This window comes from Barbus barbus (assembly GCF_936440315.1).
Source record: "Barbus barbus genome assembly, chromosome: 32".
Taxonomy (NCBI): Eukaryota; Metazoa; Chordata; class Actinopteri; order Cypriniformes; family Cyprinidae; genus Barbus; species Barbus barbus.
The window spans coordinates 15,468,521-15,487,447 of record NC_136760.1 but is presented as its reverse complement, the minus strand read 5'-3'; the positions used below and the strand labels follow the sequence as shown (position 1 = coordinate 15,487,447).

Sequence of the window (18,927 nt, the reverse complement as noted above, 5' to 3'; positions counted from 1 at the left end):
TTGGGCAATGAGAGAGTGCATAATTTAGCTAAACAAGCAATTAAAAAAGAGAATATTTATAGCAAATATAAAAATATCAAAATCTGAAGGGAAGAGTATTGTCTGGAAAGAAGCAGTTCGAGAATGGCAGCGTAAGTGGGACAGGGAAGCTAAAGGAAGACATTTGCATGCTATTCAAAATAAAGTTGGTACATCGAGGAACTGGGGAGGGACTAGGAGAGAAGAAATAGTGATGACACGATTAAGAATAGGACATAGTAATTTAAATAGTACATTACACTTTATAGGGAAGCACCCTACTGGTTTGTGCGAGTACTGTCAGTGGCGGCTGGTGAAAAATATTTTAGGTGGGGCTGTTTGTGCGAAAAAAAATTTATTTCATAGATGTGATTTCCTGCATTCTAGTGCATTTTAGGCCACCCATGTCCCTTGCTTATACCAATAAAATAACTCAAACCAGTCAATACCAATGGTCTAAAAAGACAATATTATTTGAACTGCCATGTAGAAATTAACAGTTTCACAGGTAATGATAATGAACAAGTTGCATGTTTATTATGCTCCGTGTCCAGATAGAAAAAGTGCAAACGCATAACGATAAATTATTATAGGAAATACAACAATCTAGTTCTTTAATCAATCCCCAACTGTAGACTACATATCTTTAAAGTTCACTGTAGACAAATTGGATAATGGATAACAGTCTGTGTTGATACTAGAGAAAGAGAGAAGGCACTCAAAGAAAGCGTGGGACAACATTCTTGAAGAACACCAAGTATGAGAAGAAAAATTATTTTAACATTTTAACTAGTATGAAACACAGTAATCCAGCTCAGAACTTCAAAACAAAAAAAGCAAAGCAAACATACAGTTACATTCCTATATTGAGATCACTATTTTAATGGCAAATGTGTGTGAAACGTGGTGTGTGACTGTGAGTGAGAGAGAGAGAGACTGAGAGAGTAAGAGAATGACAGCATAAAAATGAATACGCTATATTCACTCAAAATTGTGGCAACAGATTACAAGCAATATTATTAAATACATTTAACAAATTAGAATTGAGTAATAATTAATCTAATTAATTCCTTAAAAGTTAACCATTTAAAATCAGTAAAATTTACAATTAAACAAGTAAAATCTGAATTAAGAATTCTTTCTTTTTTTAATTTACATTAATGCTACTCGCCGGCGCTGCCATACTGCACTCGCACTCCTCTGAGGTAAATGTCCCGCGCAGCAGGTGCACTGCTCTAATCTTGGTACTAGGGGCGATATTTTCAGAGCCCCCAAACCATAAAATTCGACGACGATGATTGGCAAAATATAAACTTTTTTGCGTAGCAACAGGGGAACCATTGGCTTAAATTCCAGCACTGTAGGGCTGAGCGAACTGGAGCCCAGGGAAGACAGCCTATTGGCTACTACTACACCAACATGAAGTGAATGCAAATATCATTCTGGAGAGTTCTAAACACATTCTAAAGTAAAACCATTAATAGCATGTCATTAACACGGATCATTTTTCAAAATGAGAGATTATTAAAAACTTCTTATTATTAAATAAAAAAATAAATAAAAATAAAAAACTGTCAGGGAGGGCGGCGCCCCAGCGCCCTCTATGGGCGAGCCGCTGCTGTGTCAGTCATTAGAAACCATAGAACATGTACTTATAAGTTGCAGAAGGTATGAAGAACAGAGGAGAATTATGATGGATGACTTAATAAGAGATGGGTTGACAGGGGCAGGTATAAAAGATATTCTGCAAAATGGTGTAATTAAGCAAGGCAAGAAAAATATTTGTAATTTTTTAATTAGAGCAGGTTTGATGAAGAGAATATCGCGGAAAACAAGCTGGAGGAAATAAGGTGGAGTAACATCGCAAGAAAATAACCCAGAAGATGGCGGTAATGCAACGCTCATGGATGCAAGCCGCCGTTAAACCTCAAAGAAGAAGAAGAAAACACGCGACGTCATATGTGTGCGACACATTTAGATGTCTAATAAGGCAGCCTCCTGTCAAGCATGCGAGTGTTGTTTTGATTCTCATATGTAAGGTTTCTGGCAAATATGGGTAAAATACTGGATGACGCCGTGGATAGTGGCGGAATAGAAGTGATTATTCAGAATGAAAGGGACAAAACTGCACCACGGTGTCCGCATGGTATGAGATCAATTGTACTTTCACTGGTGTGTCAGTTTTCTTATCCTAAAATGTAATTAATGCCATATGTAATCATCGATGCGTGCTTTTCACAGGACCAGCGCTGTTGTTCGAGAAAACTGGCAATGGAGAGGAGAAAGGAAGGCGATTTTACGCGTGTTCTGCTTGTCGGGACAGAAAAGACTGCAACTTTTTTCAGTGGGCAGACGAAAAGGTTAACTAGGACTAACATAGTGTTTGTTATTGTGCCAGTTTTAATTGAACCGGTTTACTTTTCAAAGGTTTTTTTTTCATGAAATACTAACAACTGTACATGCAAACTTAATTTTGAATAAAATTTGACGAATATATTAAATCCTGTAAAGCCTGACATGAAATAATAGTTATGGGTCAAAGACGAAAAAGGGGTTTCAAGCATCAAAACAGTAAGTGTAATACAGCTCTGAATTGTTGTTTTTCAATACATTAAAGTGTCCTGTTTAATTAAATAGTTTTTTTTCTGCGCAAAAAAATAAATGGCATAGGCTACATTTTTACCATGATTTACAGGAAACAGCCACTAATGTGTCATTCAGTGTAACAATCTTGTCAGGCATATTTACCACAAGAATCAGGTTATGACATTAAAAGACTAATTAGTTTTACCCCAAATTCTGCTTACTTTTAATTTGACATTTTTTAAACTATACCACTAAATCCCATTTATGTCAGCAAGAATGTTTTACTCATTTAGAATGCAATAAAATGTAATAAGCTCACTTATTCTTTTATATATGTTAATACGTACAGGTCAGAATAGGTATGTGGTTTCGATTTTTACATAAAAATAAGTTTTACACTGTATGACAATTATTTCACATACATTTTGACACTTTATTCTCCCAAAATGTAATTGAAACCTTAAAACTAAACACTTTACTTGCATTTAATGTGCCTTCTGTGTATATAAAATCACTTTTGTAAAATTCCTATGATGCAGACATTAAAATATCTTTGACCCTTAAACAAATGTAAAAGTTATGAAAGTATACAAGTCTATTTTTTTGGAATAGAAAAATGGAAATATCAATCAGGCAACAGAAGACGCGCAGTAGATTGTGTCAATTAGGTTTTTCAGCAATGTTTAGAAACATATGTGCCAAATATGATACAGTAAGCTTTATAGGGTTAATGAGCTAAAAAATTACAGCTGAACACAAGCATGTAAGCCATAATACAACAAAAATGAATTCTAGTTTTTCATTCACTTGATGCATTTCATTTATGCTTCAGATATCTGAGGCAAGGATGCTTGCTAGAGAAGAACAGAACCGCTCCAAGATGCCTCTTTTCAGTCATCAGGAATACTGCTCTAGGTAAATAAATTTTATTTTAAAAACTACACTCATCAAATAAGATACTGGCTTGCCTGTTTATGGAAAGAGGAAATGACTGAAAACTGAAACGAAAACCGATTGAAACTAACCAATAGTACCAGAGATACTACAACTCACCAAAATCTTTCATGTGTACGTTTGTTTCTTTTACAGATTTAGAGAGTTTGTTTCTCTCCCGCTGGAGCAGAGAAGGTTCTGTGTGGACTGTCAGCTGCTGATTCTTCCTGGGGAATGGGCGAATCATGCGAAACACAAGGCACTTTCTGAGGACATCACAGTGCAGCGATTGAAAAGGCCCAGTCTACTTCTGTGTCCTCTAGACAACAAGAAGTGTAATGCACAATATCTGTTTGCGGATCGGAGCTGTCATTTCCTCCTGGATATGCTCTTGGGGTTAGGCTTCCAGAATATTCTCTGTGTTGGGACACCGCGGTAAGTATAAGCAGTTACTGCTATGCAAATTTCTATATTTTAAAAATCTTAAAAGTGTGTGCAATTGTTTTTCCGTCAGTAAAATTGACAAAATATTGAATGTAATGTTTTCCTATTTTGATATTGGAAAGTTGCTTTGACACAATCTGTATTGTTAAAAGCGCTATATAAATAAATAAATAAATAAAGGTAGTGTACAATCGATTACATATCTCCACATTTCAATTTTTTATAATTGAAGATTCTCTCGTACACATTCACAGATTACACGAGGTGATTAAGTTACGGAATATGGAGGGCAAGAGTCCGACAATGAAGAGTTTATTGCTGGATATTGATTACAGGTAAACACAATACAACATAATTTGGTTACACTTTATTTTAAGGTGTCCTTGTTACAGTGTAATTATACATTTAAGTACTGGGTAATATTAATTACATGTACTTACTATATGATTAGGTTTAGGGTTTCTTGAATGTAATTATGCATCATTTATTGTTATTATAATAGTAAGTCCATGTAACGTGTAACCACCCTCAATACCACGACTGAGGTGAGACCCTTGAGCAAGGCACCGAACCCCCAACTGCTCCCTGGGGCGCCGCAGCATTGGCTGCCCACTGCTCCAGCTGTATGTTCACTACTGTGTGTACACTTGGATGGGTTAAATGCAGAGCACAAATTCCGAGTATGGGTCACCGTACTTGGCCACACACTACTTTTACTATTTTTACATTGTTTTGCATAAGGTAGAAGAGTAGACTGTTCCTCCAGTTTACCTTGATAACCATTGCTTTTTTTGGTACAAGACATAGGCCTATACATTATATGCTTGCACTATTACTAACTGTTAATAAAGCTGATAAGGATTGTCCTGTATCTAAGAACTATAATATACATTACCGTTCAAAAATGTTGAGTCTTTTTAAAGAAATTAACACTGTTATTCAGTAAAGATTTACTAAATAGATCAAAAGTGTCAGTAATGTTCTAAAACAATGTTACAAAAGATTTCTGCTGAGATAATTAAAGACTGAGATCGCATATTTCCATATGATGATGGCCTTTGTCTTTGGGTGAAAAAAAGCGGAAGGCAGGGTAGAGAGGCTCAGTAAACTGATGATGTGCTCTTTCAAATATAGCCGTTTGCAATGCTGAAAACTCCTGTAGCGTTCTCATAGTCTCAGCATCATAAAACACCAGACGGCCCTTCTGATACTTTACAAACACTCCTACTCTGTTTGGTGCTGCCCGAGCTGCTGTGACGGGTAGTGCCACATGTCGATCGTTGTGCCAGGCCAAGAGATGCCCGTTCTGAAACTCAAGACTCCACGAGAACCTGTTCCGTCCAAGTTTGGCACCTTTGTCCCGTCCTCTCCTCTGTAGGCTGCCATAAGCCACGCCCACAGCCCATGATGGACAGCAGTGCACATCTACCTCCCAGTAGTGCTGCCCTGATGTAATAGCAACAGAGCCCAAAGCACAGTATAACTGGTCAAACCTTAGAGGCTCATTGAGAACACAGTGGTCCTCTGAGGAAAGGCACAGGCTGCGTCCTTCTGAGGTCACCTTGATCTGTTTGTGACAGGTCTGTTTGTCAATCACCACATTAAAGGAATCTGTCAAGATGAAATGCAAGAATATTCAGAAACATCTGATTTACATAAAGCATATTCTGAACATTTCTTGTTGTCCATTAGCTTATCCTTTCAATACAGTATGATATATGGAATATATAATACAGTCTAAAAATGTATGCAGACACATAAATTATATATATTTTAAATATATTATATGGATATACACTACCATTCAACAGTTTTAGATCTGTATGATTTTTTTTAAACAACTTATGAAATATTACAATTTAAATATATTTGAAAATTTATTTTATTTCCATGATGGAAATTTTCTTAATTACTTTATTCTAACAATTCAGGGGGGACATACATGTATAATTTTACACGATTTCTTTTTTAAATAATTGAGAAATTCTGTTCTTTCAATTTATAATATAATATATATTAAATATATTTATTAAATGTATTTATTTTATTTATTTCAACATTCTTTGATAAATTGAAAGAACAGAATTTCTCTTTTTTTTTTTTTTTTTTTTTTTTTTTTTTATAGAAATCATGTCAAATTATAAATGCCCCTACTGTCACTTTTGGTCAGTTTAATGTGTCGTTGCTGAATAAAGTATTAATTTCTTTATTTAAAAAAAAAATCTTACTGACCCCAAACTTTTGAACAGTATATATACAGGTATAATATATTGTAAAAATATCTATTTATAGAATATATTTAGCATTAACTTGATCTGTGGGTTTTAGAGGCTGATAGTGTTTTGTACCCAGCAGCAGGCTCTTTCGTTGGAGCCGGGCTTTCAGATCTTTTGAGATGTTCCTAAGAATCTTCATGAGCTTATGGATCCTTTCTTCATTCATTTTTATCGCCTCTTCTGCTGGGTCCAGTTTCTTACGACAGCTAGTCAATCTAGTTGAAAATACATTGGAATTAACCGTACAGCATGTTTGCTATCGAAAAGAACATGGAAAGGCATGTTGTTTTGAAACATAATTAAGTTATCTATAAGTATTTGTATTAAGGAACAATCACAAAGTCCACTATTCATGAAATTGAAAAATATGGCCTTACGTAAAATCCTCAGGAAACGGCTGAAAGCAGAGAAGAGAATGTTATTCCATACATTTTGTCAAGATTATTACAACAACATGAAATGCATGTTTCATCTTGGATGGTTACCTGCTTCATGGATTCTGCTGGGCTCTGTTGAGCTGACTGAATAGTGCTGATGTGTTTCTGCAGGAGGCCGAGGTGTTGATTCCAGTCTTGAAGAATTCTGTTTATTTTACTGCTGGTCTCACGGCGGTCTTGCTCTATCATGTCCAGAACAACCTTCTCATCCTCCTGCAGAGCTAAATGTAGCTCGTCAAAGCACTCCTGTACCTGCTGCTTCATCGCCTCAGAACTTGTCTTCAGCAGAGATGTACGATTCATTAGTTATTTAACAATTATAATAGTTAGCTGTCAGGCAGACATTCGGTATACTTTCCTGGTCTGATTTTGAATGATTCATCAGAGACTCTTATTCAAAAGATTAACATTTGTCCTGCTTCTGATCAAGCCCTCCATGGCAACCACCAATCATATAGACCACTTTTCACCATCAAATCAAATTCCCAGCAGGGTTTCACTTACATTCAGGTTTGCTTGCCGCTTTTTAATAGATTCCATATGGGACTCTGTTCTTTTCCTCTCCTTCTTCAAGTCATCCAACCAGACTGGCAGCTGTTTACACAATATTTTTGAATCATTTATATATTACTGCACACTACCACTTAAAAGCTTGGGGTCAGTAAGATTTTTGTTTATAAATTAATAATTTAGTATGTTTATTTACCAAGGGTGCATTTAATTGATCAAAAATAAATTGTTATATTGAACTTTTTTCCCCAAAAGAACCATAAAGATGTTAACACTTTTATATTTGTATATTTGCCCACAAACATATTAAGCAGCACAGCTTTTATTAACACTGATAATAATAATAAATGTTTCTTGAGCACCAAATCAGCATATTAGAGTGATTTCTAAAGGAGCATGTGACACTGAAGACTGAAGTAATGGCTGCTGAAATTTTAGCTTTGGCATCACAGAAATAACATTTCACAATATAATTGTTTTCACTGATACTTTTATACAGTGATACACGGTGAGCATAAGACTTAAAAAAAAAGTTTAAAAAACTTTTTTTTCATACCATACCCAAATTTTTGAACATTAATGAAAGTCTTAAACTTGTTTTTCATTGAGCACATGTTCAACCTTAACAACAACTATAACAATATTCCTATAGTATATTTCTGGCTTGACCACATTCTTATGTTTTATTTGTCTGGCAGGTTAGAAAATCTGTCATTACCTCTGAGGGTTTTGGAGAGTTGGCTCCAGTTCTCCTGATCAGTTTTGGAGAGCGTGGGAAGGGCTGGGTAACTTGTGTCCCTGAACGAGCCTCGGTAACCAGACAGAAGGAACTTATTTCCTCTGATAAAGGCCATAAGTCTTCCTCTGCCATCTCTACGAAGCCTCTTCTGAGCTAATGGGAGTTGATGCACAGAAACATCATAAACGTGACTTTAGTAGTTTTTGGTGATCATAATTGTGTCATTATGTACAGCTGCAAAATCTAATGCATGGAATGGAAAAAGTTCAAAATGTTCTAAATTAGCTGGTTTTCTCAGAGGACATCCAAACGAGTTCCTTCTGACTTCTTGCTAATGCATAAAATGTCACAGCAAGCCTTTACTAGAACATACTGAATGCCAAAGCAAGGAACTGAACATTTTAATCATACTTTTGAGCTGCCTGCACATATAGCTTATATATATGAACATTAGCACATTATCAAGTTACACTATTCTTGAAGTGCTTTAAAAAGTTTGATACTTCTTTTATTGTAATGAGAATGTAAATTAATTTTGTTGTTTGATACTGAAATAATATCCAATAAAATGACTCACCTAAGAGACTGATAAAGTAGTAAAAGCGTTTGGTTGTCGTCCTCCTGCACGCACTTCTGTGTTCGTCTGTGGAATGTGTTAAAAAAATGTGTGTAGCCCCTTTTAACAAGCCAAAGCCTGCTGCATATGCGCACGTGTGTGTGTGTGTGTGTGTGTTTGTGTGCACACTTTTGCAATGTTCTATAACTGACAGGATTATGTCTACTCAATTCCAGACTTGTTGACCTGCTGCAGGGTTTGGAAATGGCAGCAGATTGTGGTTTTTATTTTGCTGTTCTGAAATGCATGTTGACACTTGCAATGCATGCATTTTGCAATTATCAACCTTTTTGTTTTTCTACCCTCTTAGGTACTGCCAGTTTTACGGGCAGGATGAGTTCTGTCGCTATAATATGTTCAACCATCACTTTTTTGATGACGAGGTAAAAATCAAACCACCTTTGACGTCAAATGTGGTCAACTGTAGTACATTCTGATAAGTCATGATACGCTGTTTTGCAGGAAGCGGTCACATTTTTTCAAGGCTTTCTGCGTGAGGAGGGAGGAGCCAAGGTAGTCATGATAACAGACCCCCCATTCGGAGGCCTAGTGAAGCCACTAGCCAACAGTTTCTCTCAAATGTCAATCGCCTGGAAAAATCAGAATAAAGGTATGAGGAATGGCATGCTTTTCTAAGATTTCACTTTTTTTATTTTTTTGTACTTGTGCATGTTTTACTTTCAAAACAAAATGCATTAAGGAATGCTCCGTTTTCAACAGTTTACCAAAATTCTTCCATTATCTGCTCAACTTCGATTTGGTTTTTTTCTTCAGTGGAAGACCAAAGTAAAATTGTGCTTGTTGATCTCACACAAAGCTATTATATGGCTTCAAATTACTTTTATGGTATTTGCATACTTGAAACCCTCAGTTTGCCCCATTTATTGTAATTACATTGAAAGGAGAGACCAGGACAATTTCACAGAATTTCTCCTTTTATATTACATGAAAGAAATAAAGTCATACAGGTTTGGAATGGCATGAGGGTGAGCAAGTGTTTAAAACAAATAGTCTTCATAATCTGTTATCATTCTTATCAGTTGTTGTTGATTTTTAGTAAGCGATGCAGGTCAGATACCAATGATCTGGATCTTCCCGTACTTCTTTGAGTCCCGTATCCTGGAGTGTTTTCCCTCCTTCTCTATGCTGGATTACCAGGTATTGTGTGAATATTGTGTTAGAAGTATGTTAATAAATATAATACATTTACATGTATTTACACTTCATTGTCAGGTTGATTATGATAACCACCCTCTATACAAACACGGAAAGACAGGCCGTAAACAGTCACCTGTTCGACTTTTCACCAATCTGAGCCCCAAAGATATCATTCTACCAGAGGCTGAAGGTTACAGGTGCATAAAATAAGTTTGTTTTGATTTGGAAGAGATGCCTGAAAAAAAAAAGTCTAAAAAATGCATTGTTTTTAAAATAGCTACCAAACATTACAAATAAGCAATCACTATCAAAATGTCATTTTTGTAGTTTTAAATTTTTTTATATATAATTCTCTATAAATGCTGTTATAAACTGCTTTAAGGAGGTTTAACATTTAACTATTTTTTTTTCAATCTGTCTCAGATTTTGCAGTGTTTGTGGGAGGTATGTGTCAGCAGGAAACAAACACTGCCCAAAGTGCAACAAGTGCCCATCTAAGGTGAATGCTTATGTCCAAGTCAGCGAATGGAATAGGAGTAGATTAACTGACATTTCCCTATTTATCTCACAGGATGGGCGAGAATGGAGGCACTGTGATGAATGTGGACGGTGTGTGAAGCCTTGTAAGCAAGTTTGGATTCATTCATTGATGAATGTTTCCAAATGTGTTTATTTCTCATTCTTACCACTTTCATTCTGCTCTTATTCTCTCTCCAGCATGGCGTCATTGTTCCTCATGTGGTCACTGTGCTCTCCCTGATCACCCTTGTGGTCAGAGCCAAACTGGTTGTTTTAACTGTGGCAGCCAAAAACACAAACTTAGAGCTTGTCCTAAGAAACACAATAAACTGTGAGTATAATCCAGGGTTATTATAGTTAACAAACAAAAAAATGTTACCTGAATGAAATATTGAAATAAAATATTTAAAAAAAAATTACATTTCCATTAGTTCCCAATTTCTTACTTTATTTAGTCTAAATTAATGTACTAAAATAACTAAAACTGAAATAATTTTAAACTATATTGACATTAAGGACCTAAAAAAATAATACAAATGACAAATACAATTACTAAAAACTTAATATAAATATATAAATTCTAAACCAATTAAAAAAAAAAAAAGTGTTTAAAAAAAAAAAAAAATTTTTCAGAATAATCAGTCAAGATGCTATACCGACAATACTGTAATAACACTGCACTCATACAAACTGTTTTTTCAAGTCTATTTAATATTATAATTGTCTTGTACGTTTTGCCAACAGAATGATTGTGCCAGGTGGCCGTGGTGCTCCAGACCTGTTAAAACACATTGCTGGTAAATCCACAACTAAGAACAAGAGGAGAAGAACAGTTACATGATCTCGCTCACAGTGCATTACAGGATGGGTTTGTGGCTGTTGAAAATTGAATCATCACAAACAGTGAGATCACAAAGTGTGAAACGGCTAACTGGTGTTAAACCTACATTTATACAAGAAGGATGTTGTCTATGTACAGCTAAAGTTGTCTTCTTGCATCTTGTTTTTGTCACAAGCTCATCCTACACTACAACTTTCTCAGTACAACTGACACATTGTGTGAACAAACCTCATCCACGGTTTGGAGTAACGTTTCAAAGAAGCTTTGTTCCAGCTTATGTGGCTCAAACAGTGACGATCTGTGGAGAAAACCTTTGAAAACAACTACTGTATTACTGGAATGGATGTCATGTGTAATTTTTTTTGTCAAAAATGACACGGATTTCTTGTTAAATATCATTTTAATGTATTTAAAGAAACGGGAATAAAAGAGCTGGAAAGCATGTCATACTTCACTTTTTTTTTTAAAACATTAAAAGGAACAATGTATTGCCAGTTCTCAAATTTTGTGCTTTAGAATTTGTGCTTAAACAAAACAGCATTTGGCTTGAATTTAAAATACAGTAGTCTTGTAGGTGATAATCACCCGTGATTATGGATGCAGCCAAAATCAAGTGATGCTCAGCACCTAGTGTACGTTTTAAGCTTAGTGTTATTAAAAAGAAAAACTTCAACATCCGTTTCAAGCCTGTCCCATCAGTGCAGTTTTTCAATTTAAGATAGATTGAAACCGAAACAATCATAATACATTACACCTCATGATCTGCGATACTTCTTAAACCATTGAGCTGCCAATTATTAATACTGCGGTTCACATGGGACTTTTTTTAGTCTGCCACTGTTTGATTTTATATGGTGACAATCCATATCATGCTGCTACAATAGTGGTTAAATTCACAGTTTAGTTAACAAGGGAAATAAGTTCAACATATAGAAGATAAAAATATTCACAACCACTTAATCCTCTTCAGAATCATGATTATGCTTGAAAAGCTCCACAATTTAAACTTTAAGCATCTTTAAGTCAGGCCCACTTTGTTAATGTTAATTTAAACATCTTTAAGTCACGCCCACTTCTCTGAACTGTCCTTTAGTAGTTGGTGGTGGCACCTGTCAGTCATGACATTCCTCTTCTATCCTTCTGTGGCGTATGGAGAAGGCAATAAGTCGTTTGTACATAACACAGAGGAGAACGATCGCAGCTAGTACTATGCCACATATGACACTGAAGGCCCATCGGGGTCCAAGGATGGTGTAGAAGTGAGAGACAAACACCGGGCCGAGGGTCCGCGCAGCACTTCCTGATGCTGTCAGCCAGCCCATGTAAACCCCCTGAGTTCACACACAATTAGGGAAGAGAATAAATAACATTAATTTTAACTAATCATCATGTTACTTTAATTTAAGATTTGAAATTTCAAAAGAGAAATGTTTTACCTGTGGTTTGGGGCCCAGTATCTTTGAGTATAAAACATAGGACACCACGTTGCATGTGGGATAACCCACTCCAATCAGGATGTCAGAGGTAATGTACTGTGCGAGATGAATTACAGGGGTAAACAAACACCAGGCCTGTTCAGATGGGCATCCAGTGGGCTCCAGAGAAGTATTTGAGGGTGGAGTGGGTACCATTCGTAGTGCTGGTATAGTGTTATTCTGAATGTCTGTTTATGGGGATAATATTTGTTTAATATACACTTCAACTGTAATATACTGTACATTCGCAAGTGTGGGTTTTTGTTTTTAGAAGAGTTTATTATGCTCACCAAGGATGCATTTATTTAATTAAAAATACAGTAATGGTTTTCTCTTTTAAAATAACTGTCTATTTGAATACATTTTAAAAAGTAATTCATCTTTATGATAGATAGCAAAGCTGAATTTTCAGTAGCCATTACTCCAGTCTTCAGTGTCACAAGATCTTTTTAATATGCTGATTTGGTGCTCAAGAAACAGTTCTCATCAATTTTTGAAAACATTCATGCTGCTTGATATTTTTGCAGAAACCGGGATAAATAAAAAGCATTTAATTGAAATCTTGGTTACACTTTATTTTGAGGTGCCCTAGTTACAGTGTTACTACAAACGGAGTAATATATATATATATATAAAAATTAAAAAACCTTACTTACCATGTGGTTAGGTTAAGGAATAGGGTTTTGTTTAAGGTTAGTTGCATGTTATCATGCATAATTTACTGTTATAACTGCAGTAAGTAAATATAACATGCAACAAGGACACTAAAATAAAGTGTAATTTTACCATCCTTTTTGATCAATTTAATGCATCCTTGCAGAATAATAATTATTTATTTAATATCCTTTTTCAACAGTAGTGTATATTGCCATTTTAATAATAAAATACCTTATCTGGATACCTTACCTGCCCACTGTATTTTAGGATATTGATTTCCCCATGGCAACAAGATAAAGAAACCTGCAAATATGATAATCAAGCCTCCAAGCATCAGTGGCCGATCTCCCACCCTGAAAAAAAAAGAGAACTGATTTTATCTGAGATCTGATCAGTCAGCCTTTAAGAGCAATGAGGAAGTCATGTATTCAAAAACTGCTAACATCCATTATATGCGTTGGGTAGAACAGAAAAAAAAGCAACCAACACCAAAAATTCCTAAGATGACGACTTTTAAGAGTTTTTATGGCACCATAAGCTTGAGATGTGTCAAACTGAAGTAAAAAGAACATGACAATGTTCTTCAAAACATTTAAAAAACATGAGGTATTACAATAGAGAAACAGCAAGTGTAAAAAAAAAAAAAAAAACTAAAAACAAATTCCAATAACCAAAATTAAAATCTTAAACATTTTTTACCGTACTGAGAGCACTTTTACCACCAGGAAGACGAAGATGGACAGAAAGCCAATGGCAGCCAATATGATACCATTGTACAAAACAGCTTCTCTTCTTGTCCATGCAAACATGTCCATTGATAGAGGAGTAGATATACTGAAGGGAACATTTACATATGAATATGCACTAATTAGCCTTTAAAAATTAGTCTAGATTAAAGTATCACCACTTACGTTTCAAACACAGCAAAAATGAAGAGAATGACGAAGAAAAGGACATTCGATGTGAACACTGCAATCTGGTCAGTATCACCTTTTACCTCAGGAGCCACAGCTACTTGCTCTAAAGACAAAGACAAAACACTGTGTAAAATGAAGTAGATTACAGTGTAGATTACACCACTGTAATGCAGCAGTGAAGTATTTAAACCATAAAATAAATATCTTACCTTCTGAGGTGTAGTTAATTGCACGGATAGGTTTTCCATGGTCATCCACATAGTGCTCCCTACATCATTTAAAACATTTTCAATTCTATGCATTGCTTAATTCAAGTGCAGTCAAATAAATGTAAGCTTTTAGTCAAACCTGAAATAAAACACTCAAATGTATATCATATAACTGTTGCCAAATGCTATACAATATTGAGGTTAAATCATTACCTCAAGACTAATATAACCAGTAGAATGTTAATGATCCCGAAGCAGGCTGCCAACAGTGCTGGAGCGGTGTACATATTAACCTGAAGCTGGATGACTTTCACACTGATGCCAGTCTCTCCAATGAATGACAAAGCAGCCTGCAGAACTGAGAAATTAACGCAATCAGCATCTTTTAAAAGTTAATGAGCCCTAATAAATTAAAGACACAAAGTTGGGAACAATTACTGATTTTCACTTCAAATGCATTCTGCAACTAACATGCTTTTACTGCCTTCACACACACCTGGCCCAAGTATGAAGCCGAGAGCTTGACTGATGCTCATGTTAGCCATTGCACTGGTTCTTTCCTTCAGGGAAGTGGCACCAGCCACATAGGACCTCACAACTGATACATTACCTACAGGACAGGATAAAGGACCTTAACAATTCATATAAATAAAATACTTTACCTTGTGCTTGATAACTGTTAGAATAATAATTAAAGTTTTTTGTAAAATAAACATTTTAGAATTTTAAATTATATTGTATAGCTAATTATAGTAGTATTGTCTTATTTAAAGTACATATCTTTAAGATGCAGTTACTGATCAATATACAGTAAAAAAATTAATTTTAAAATACTATTAAAATGTAAAATAACCGTTTTATATTTTAATATATTTTAAAATGTCATCACATGGTCCTTCAGAAATCATTTTAATATGCCAATTTATTTGTGGAAACCACAATTCAGGATTCTTTAATGAATATAAAGGTCAAAACTAAAGCATTTTTTTTTTAAATAGATTTTTGTAACAAAATCTCTTTACTGTCACTTTGGATCAATTTAATGCATCCTTGCTGAAGGAAAGAATTAATTTCTCTTAAAAAAAAAAAAATTATGAGTGAGATGTGTGTTTACCTGCTCCAATGCCCACAAGTATACGAGCCAAAAGCATGTGAACTTTTTTGTGTGAGGGAGGTAGGTAGACATAGGCGTAGTAAATGTTAGCAGAGAAGTTGATGAATGTAGAGCAGATTAGAGGCTCTCGTCGAGGCCTGTGATTGGACCACAGTCCAAAGATGGGTGAGGCCACCATCTGACCCAAACTATATGCAGCAACCACCCACCCCAAGAAACTGGCATCTGCACTTTCATCAATCTAAAAAATGAAATATAGAGCATGACTGATGGATTTACAAGACATCACAGACTAACAAGACCTGAAAAATATGTGCAACTGCTTTCAGTCAACTGAGCAAGCACGAAAAAAATTGTGCTCAGGGGACTATATTTTTTTAATAAATTTACATAAACAATAACAAAAAAAAAAAAAAATGTGTAGTGCCCCAAATAATCCTAACTCTAACTGCACACACTTCAGCATAGTCTATATAAAGGACACCCCCCCACCTTCATAGAATTGGAACCTCTACAGATTTTAGGCAACATTTAACACTCATGTGAAAAATCGATAAATCTAAAAATTCAGCAGGTTTCAGTAGATGCATTTAAGAATCTTTGGCACACTTTCTTAGAAATGAAAGGCACATATACCTACTTCCCCATTTCACTTCCAGTTTGTACATCAAGCTTAACTCAGGGTATCACACTCTGCACAGAATTTATAGAACTGCCGTACTAACGAACATTCACTTCACTCAAATCTCAGCTGCATAGAATCTCAACTTTCATGAGTTTGATTCCCAGGAAATGCATCAACTTACAAATGTATAGCCCAAGTATTATGTAATCTAGTGTGTGTAAATGCAATTACACTTACTTTCTTCAGATAGGGCCATATGGAAGTGATGACAATCGTAAAACCTAAGAAAAAAAAAATGCAATCAATGATACATATTATACGCATGTACTTTGTACTATACAAACAATGCAACTAACGTTAATTTATCTACTGTAATTGCAACAGCTGTACAGAGAGATTCCAGCTTGTTTTACTATATTTTGTCAGGTTTAAATGCATAAAATGTTGGATTGCACTGCACAGTGCACAATTAAAGGTTACAGCAAGTTTTCAGATTTAAAATGAACAGATGCATGTTTGTTCACTGTACCGGACAGCACAATACATCTGCACAGCAGGGTTCACTGTAATCTGATCAGTAACACGGTCAAACCAGGAATATGGGTGTGATAGAGTAAGAACATGTTTCTTACCAACACTGCTAAGGAACATGGTGAAGTACATGACCCTGATGGCCCTCCAGCGGCTTCTGTCTGCATCCCCACCACTTACAGAGGAAAAGACAGTTTATTAACATTCATGGATATATAATCATAGCTCTTGATTGTTTGCACTTAATAGGTATACACTTAAGCCCATTTAATTACAGTGATTTCATGCATTATGCATGCATTATGACAGGATCTCATGAAAAATATAGCATTCATATCTTCACTGTTTCATACCTAAACTTTCACACTGGCATGAATTAAATCTATTTTGAACTCATGTTGTGCATTAGTGACTGAAATGCCCTTGCGACATAACACACAGATCAACATTGTTAGATTGCTCGAACTAAGTATTTTCAATTCAGAAATCATTTCAGAACAGAAAACAAGATCGGCCCTGCCAGACTGCGTCATTGCAAATACAATTATCAACACTTACCTTGAAACATCGTCTCTGAGAAGCGGAGAGTTTTCGTCAGGCTCCACAAGTGACATTATTAGTGATTACGTTAAGCAGCTTCCGAAAATGAAACGACGACACGACTCAGTTAATTGAAGGTCAGCTCTTTACATTGACTTGCTCTTTATAATCAAGATAACTTGATTGAAAACTTTCTAGATTTGCACAACAGATATCTCGAAAACGCATTCAGGTCTTTGTATAATATTCCCATTATAACTGTTACAGGCACAATAGTGTTCAGAGTAATTCGGCGTTATTTCACGCGCAGTGTGAAGTCCATTGTTGTTGATTCAGTGCAAACTTGAATCAGCTGAACGTTTCACACGTGAGAACCAGAAACCCACGACATCCAGATTTCAAAATAAAAGTCCTAAATGTACTTTTTTTTTACTTTTCTCTTTCATATTTTAAATTTTCATCGTATTGTGTATATATGCATGTATGTGTATGTATGCATGCATGTGCATGTGTGTGTGTGTGTATATATATATATATATATATATATATATATATATATATATATATATATATATATACACAAATTTATATATACACACACACACACACACATTCATATATACACAATACGATGAAAATTTAAATATTGCACATAATTTAAATATATGCACATATATAGCCCGAAGCCCGGCCCTAGAGGCGTAAAAAAGTCGGGGCCCGTCGGGCCCGGGCAGAAATGCAGGGCTCTACAATGACTTACTTCTTGCGTTGTCATCCCGGAGGGAGGTGTGCTAACAGGGCTTGCAGCAGGTGAATCGGTCGTGCCATTAAACTGCCTTGTGTTCTTTTTGCCATGGTGGCTGTTTGATGCTATGATGCTAACTGCAGAATGGATTTCAAGGACTGCGCGCACAGATCTACGGCCAACGTTGAATCCAATGTTTATATTTTTCCTACGAATCTTTGAGTTAACATGCACTAACCATGAGTGGAATGAATTTGCACCGCAGCGCCCCCACACCTTGATGCTCATGACAAGAATAGCATGTAGTTATCTTTATTGAAGTGAATTAGGTTTAAATCGCCGTCATGCATGAATGAATATTTTTGCAATTTTACACAATAATCCAAGATGATCACATTACACAAAACTGAAATTGCACGTCAAAATAACACATTGTCAATATTTCTTGAGACCCCCCAAAATTTCACAAATCACGTTTTCAGGCAGGGCCGGCGCTAGCCATTTGGGTGCCCTAAGCACAAACGCTTGGCGGTGCCCCCCCCCACCACCACCAAAGAAATAACTACCATTCAGAATTTCTTAGTTAGGTTCTCTTTACTTCCAAAATAACTGCTGCAAATAAATAATTGGAACAGAACAATGTAAACACAGAAAGTTAAAAGTGCAAAAAAAGTTTAAAGTGCAAATAACAGTATAAGTGTATGAATTTTATGAAGTATGAATTTTAAAGTGCACATTTTAAACTGCAAATAACCATACATAACTGCACAGTAGAATTTACTTCTACATACTCCTGGCCTTGAGTTGCTCCTTGCATGTATTTTAGCATTGACCCTGCATTCAGAAATACAAGACACAATATTCAGGGATTCTACTGAAATGCATTTTTGATTGAACCATCAACCATCATACAAAAATATTGCACACATTAGTCTTTTATATAGGCCTATGTGTCACTGGAACATTTAAAATTCAAAACTCTTATTTTACCTTTAAAAGAGGTCTGATGAGGCACAATATAATAATTCTGTACATAA

At 35.5% G+C, this 18,927-nt stretch overlaps 3 protein-coding genes across 8 annotated transcripts; 1 reads left to right on the top strand and 2 right to left on the bottom strand.

Moving 5' to 3' along the window:
* The first annotated feature begins 1,643 nt into the window (after positions 1-1,643).
* On the top strand, positions 1,644-11,519 carry LOC306852529 (rRNA N(6)-adenosine-methyltransferase ZCCHC4-like). Of its 6 annotated transcripts, none has more exons than XR_013782624.1 (14): positions 1,644-2,164; positions 2,260-2,378; positions 3,437-3,519; positions 3,694-3,972; positions 4,236-4,316; positions 8,870-8,942; positions 9,022-9,169; positions 9,617-9,717; positions 9,793-9,914; positions 10,141-10,216; positions 10,289-10,340; positions 10,435-10,567; positions 10,981-11,139; positions 11,253-11,519. XR_013782624.1 is itself a non-coding variant. In XM_079389432.1 (13 exons), exons 1-13 carry the CDS (start codon positions 2,071-2,073, stop codon positions 11,075-11,077), a joined length of 1,458 nt encoding a protein of 485 aa, XP_079245558.1. In that variant the 5' UTR covers positions 1,644-2,070; the 3' UTR covers positions 11,078-11,519. The 6 variants fall into 6 exon arrangements, 4 of the variants coding, with proteins under 4 accessions (XP_079245558.1, XP_079245557.1, XP_079245556.1 ...); XR_013782625.1 differs by having other exon boundaries at positions 1,951-2,164; positions 10,981-11,152; XM_079389432.1 differs by having other exon boundaries at positions 10,981-11,519.
* LOC306852531 (putative E3 ubiquitin-protein ligase TRIML1) lies at positions 4,279-8,591 on the bottom strand. Its single transcript, XM_079389434.1, has 7 exons — positions 8,521-8,591; positions 7,923-8,091; positions 7,199-7,288; positions 6,743-6,973; positions 6,635-6,654; positions 6,330-6,472; positions 4,279-5,592 (listed from the first exon to the last, which is right to left on the bottom strand). Exons 2-7 carry the CDS (start codon positions 8,073-8,075, stop codon positions 5,000-5,002), a joined length of 1,230 nt encoding a protein of 409 aa, XP_079245560.1. The 5' UTR covers positions 8,076-8,091; positions 8,521-8,591; the 3' UTR covers positions 4,279-4,999.
* LOC306852530 (major facilitator superfamily domain-containing protein 8) lies at positions 11,468-17,545 on the bottom strand. The gene is made up of 12 exons (XM_079389433.1): positions 17,164-17,545; positions 16,707-16,780; positions 16,312-16,355; positions 15,450-15,690; positions 14,832-14,945; positions 14,549-14,693; positions 14,336-14,394; positions 14,121-14,229; positions 13,909-14,043; positions 13,459-13,562; positions 12,514-12,740; positions 11,468-12,408 (listed from the first exon to the last, which is right to left on the bottom strand). The coding sequence occupies exons 1-12, from the start codon at positions 17,217-17,219 to the stop codon at positions 12,190-12,192; spliced, it is 1,527 nt and encodes a 508-aa protein (XP_079245559.1). The 5' UTR covers positions 17,220-17,545; the 3' UTR covers positions 11,468-12,189.
* Between the last annotated feature and the right edge of the window lie 1,382 nt (positions 17,546-18,927).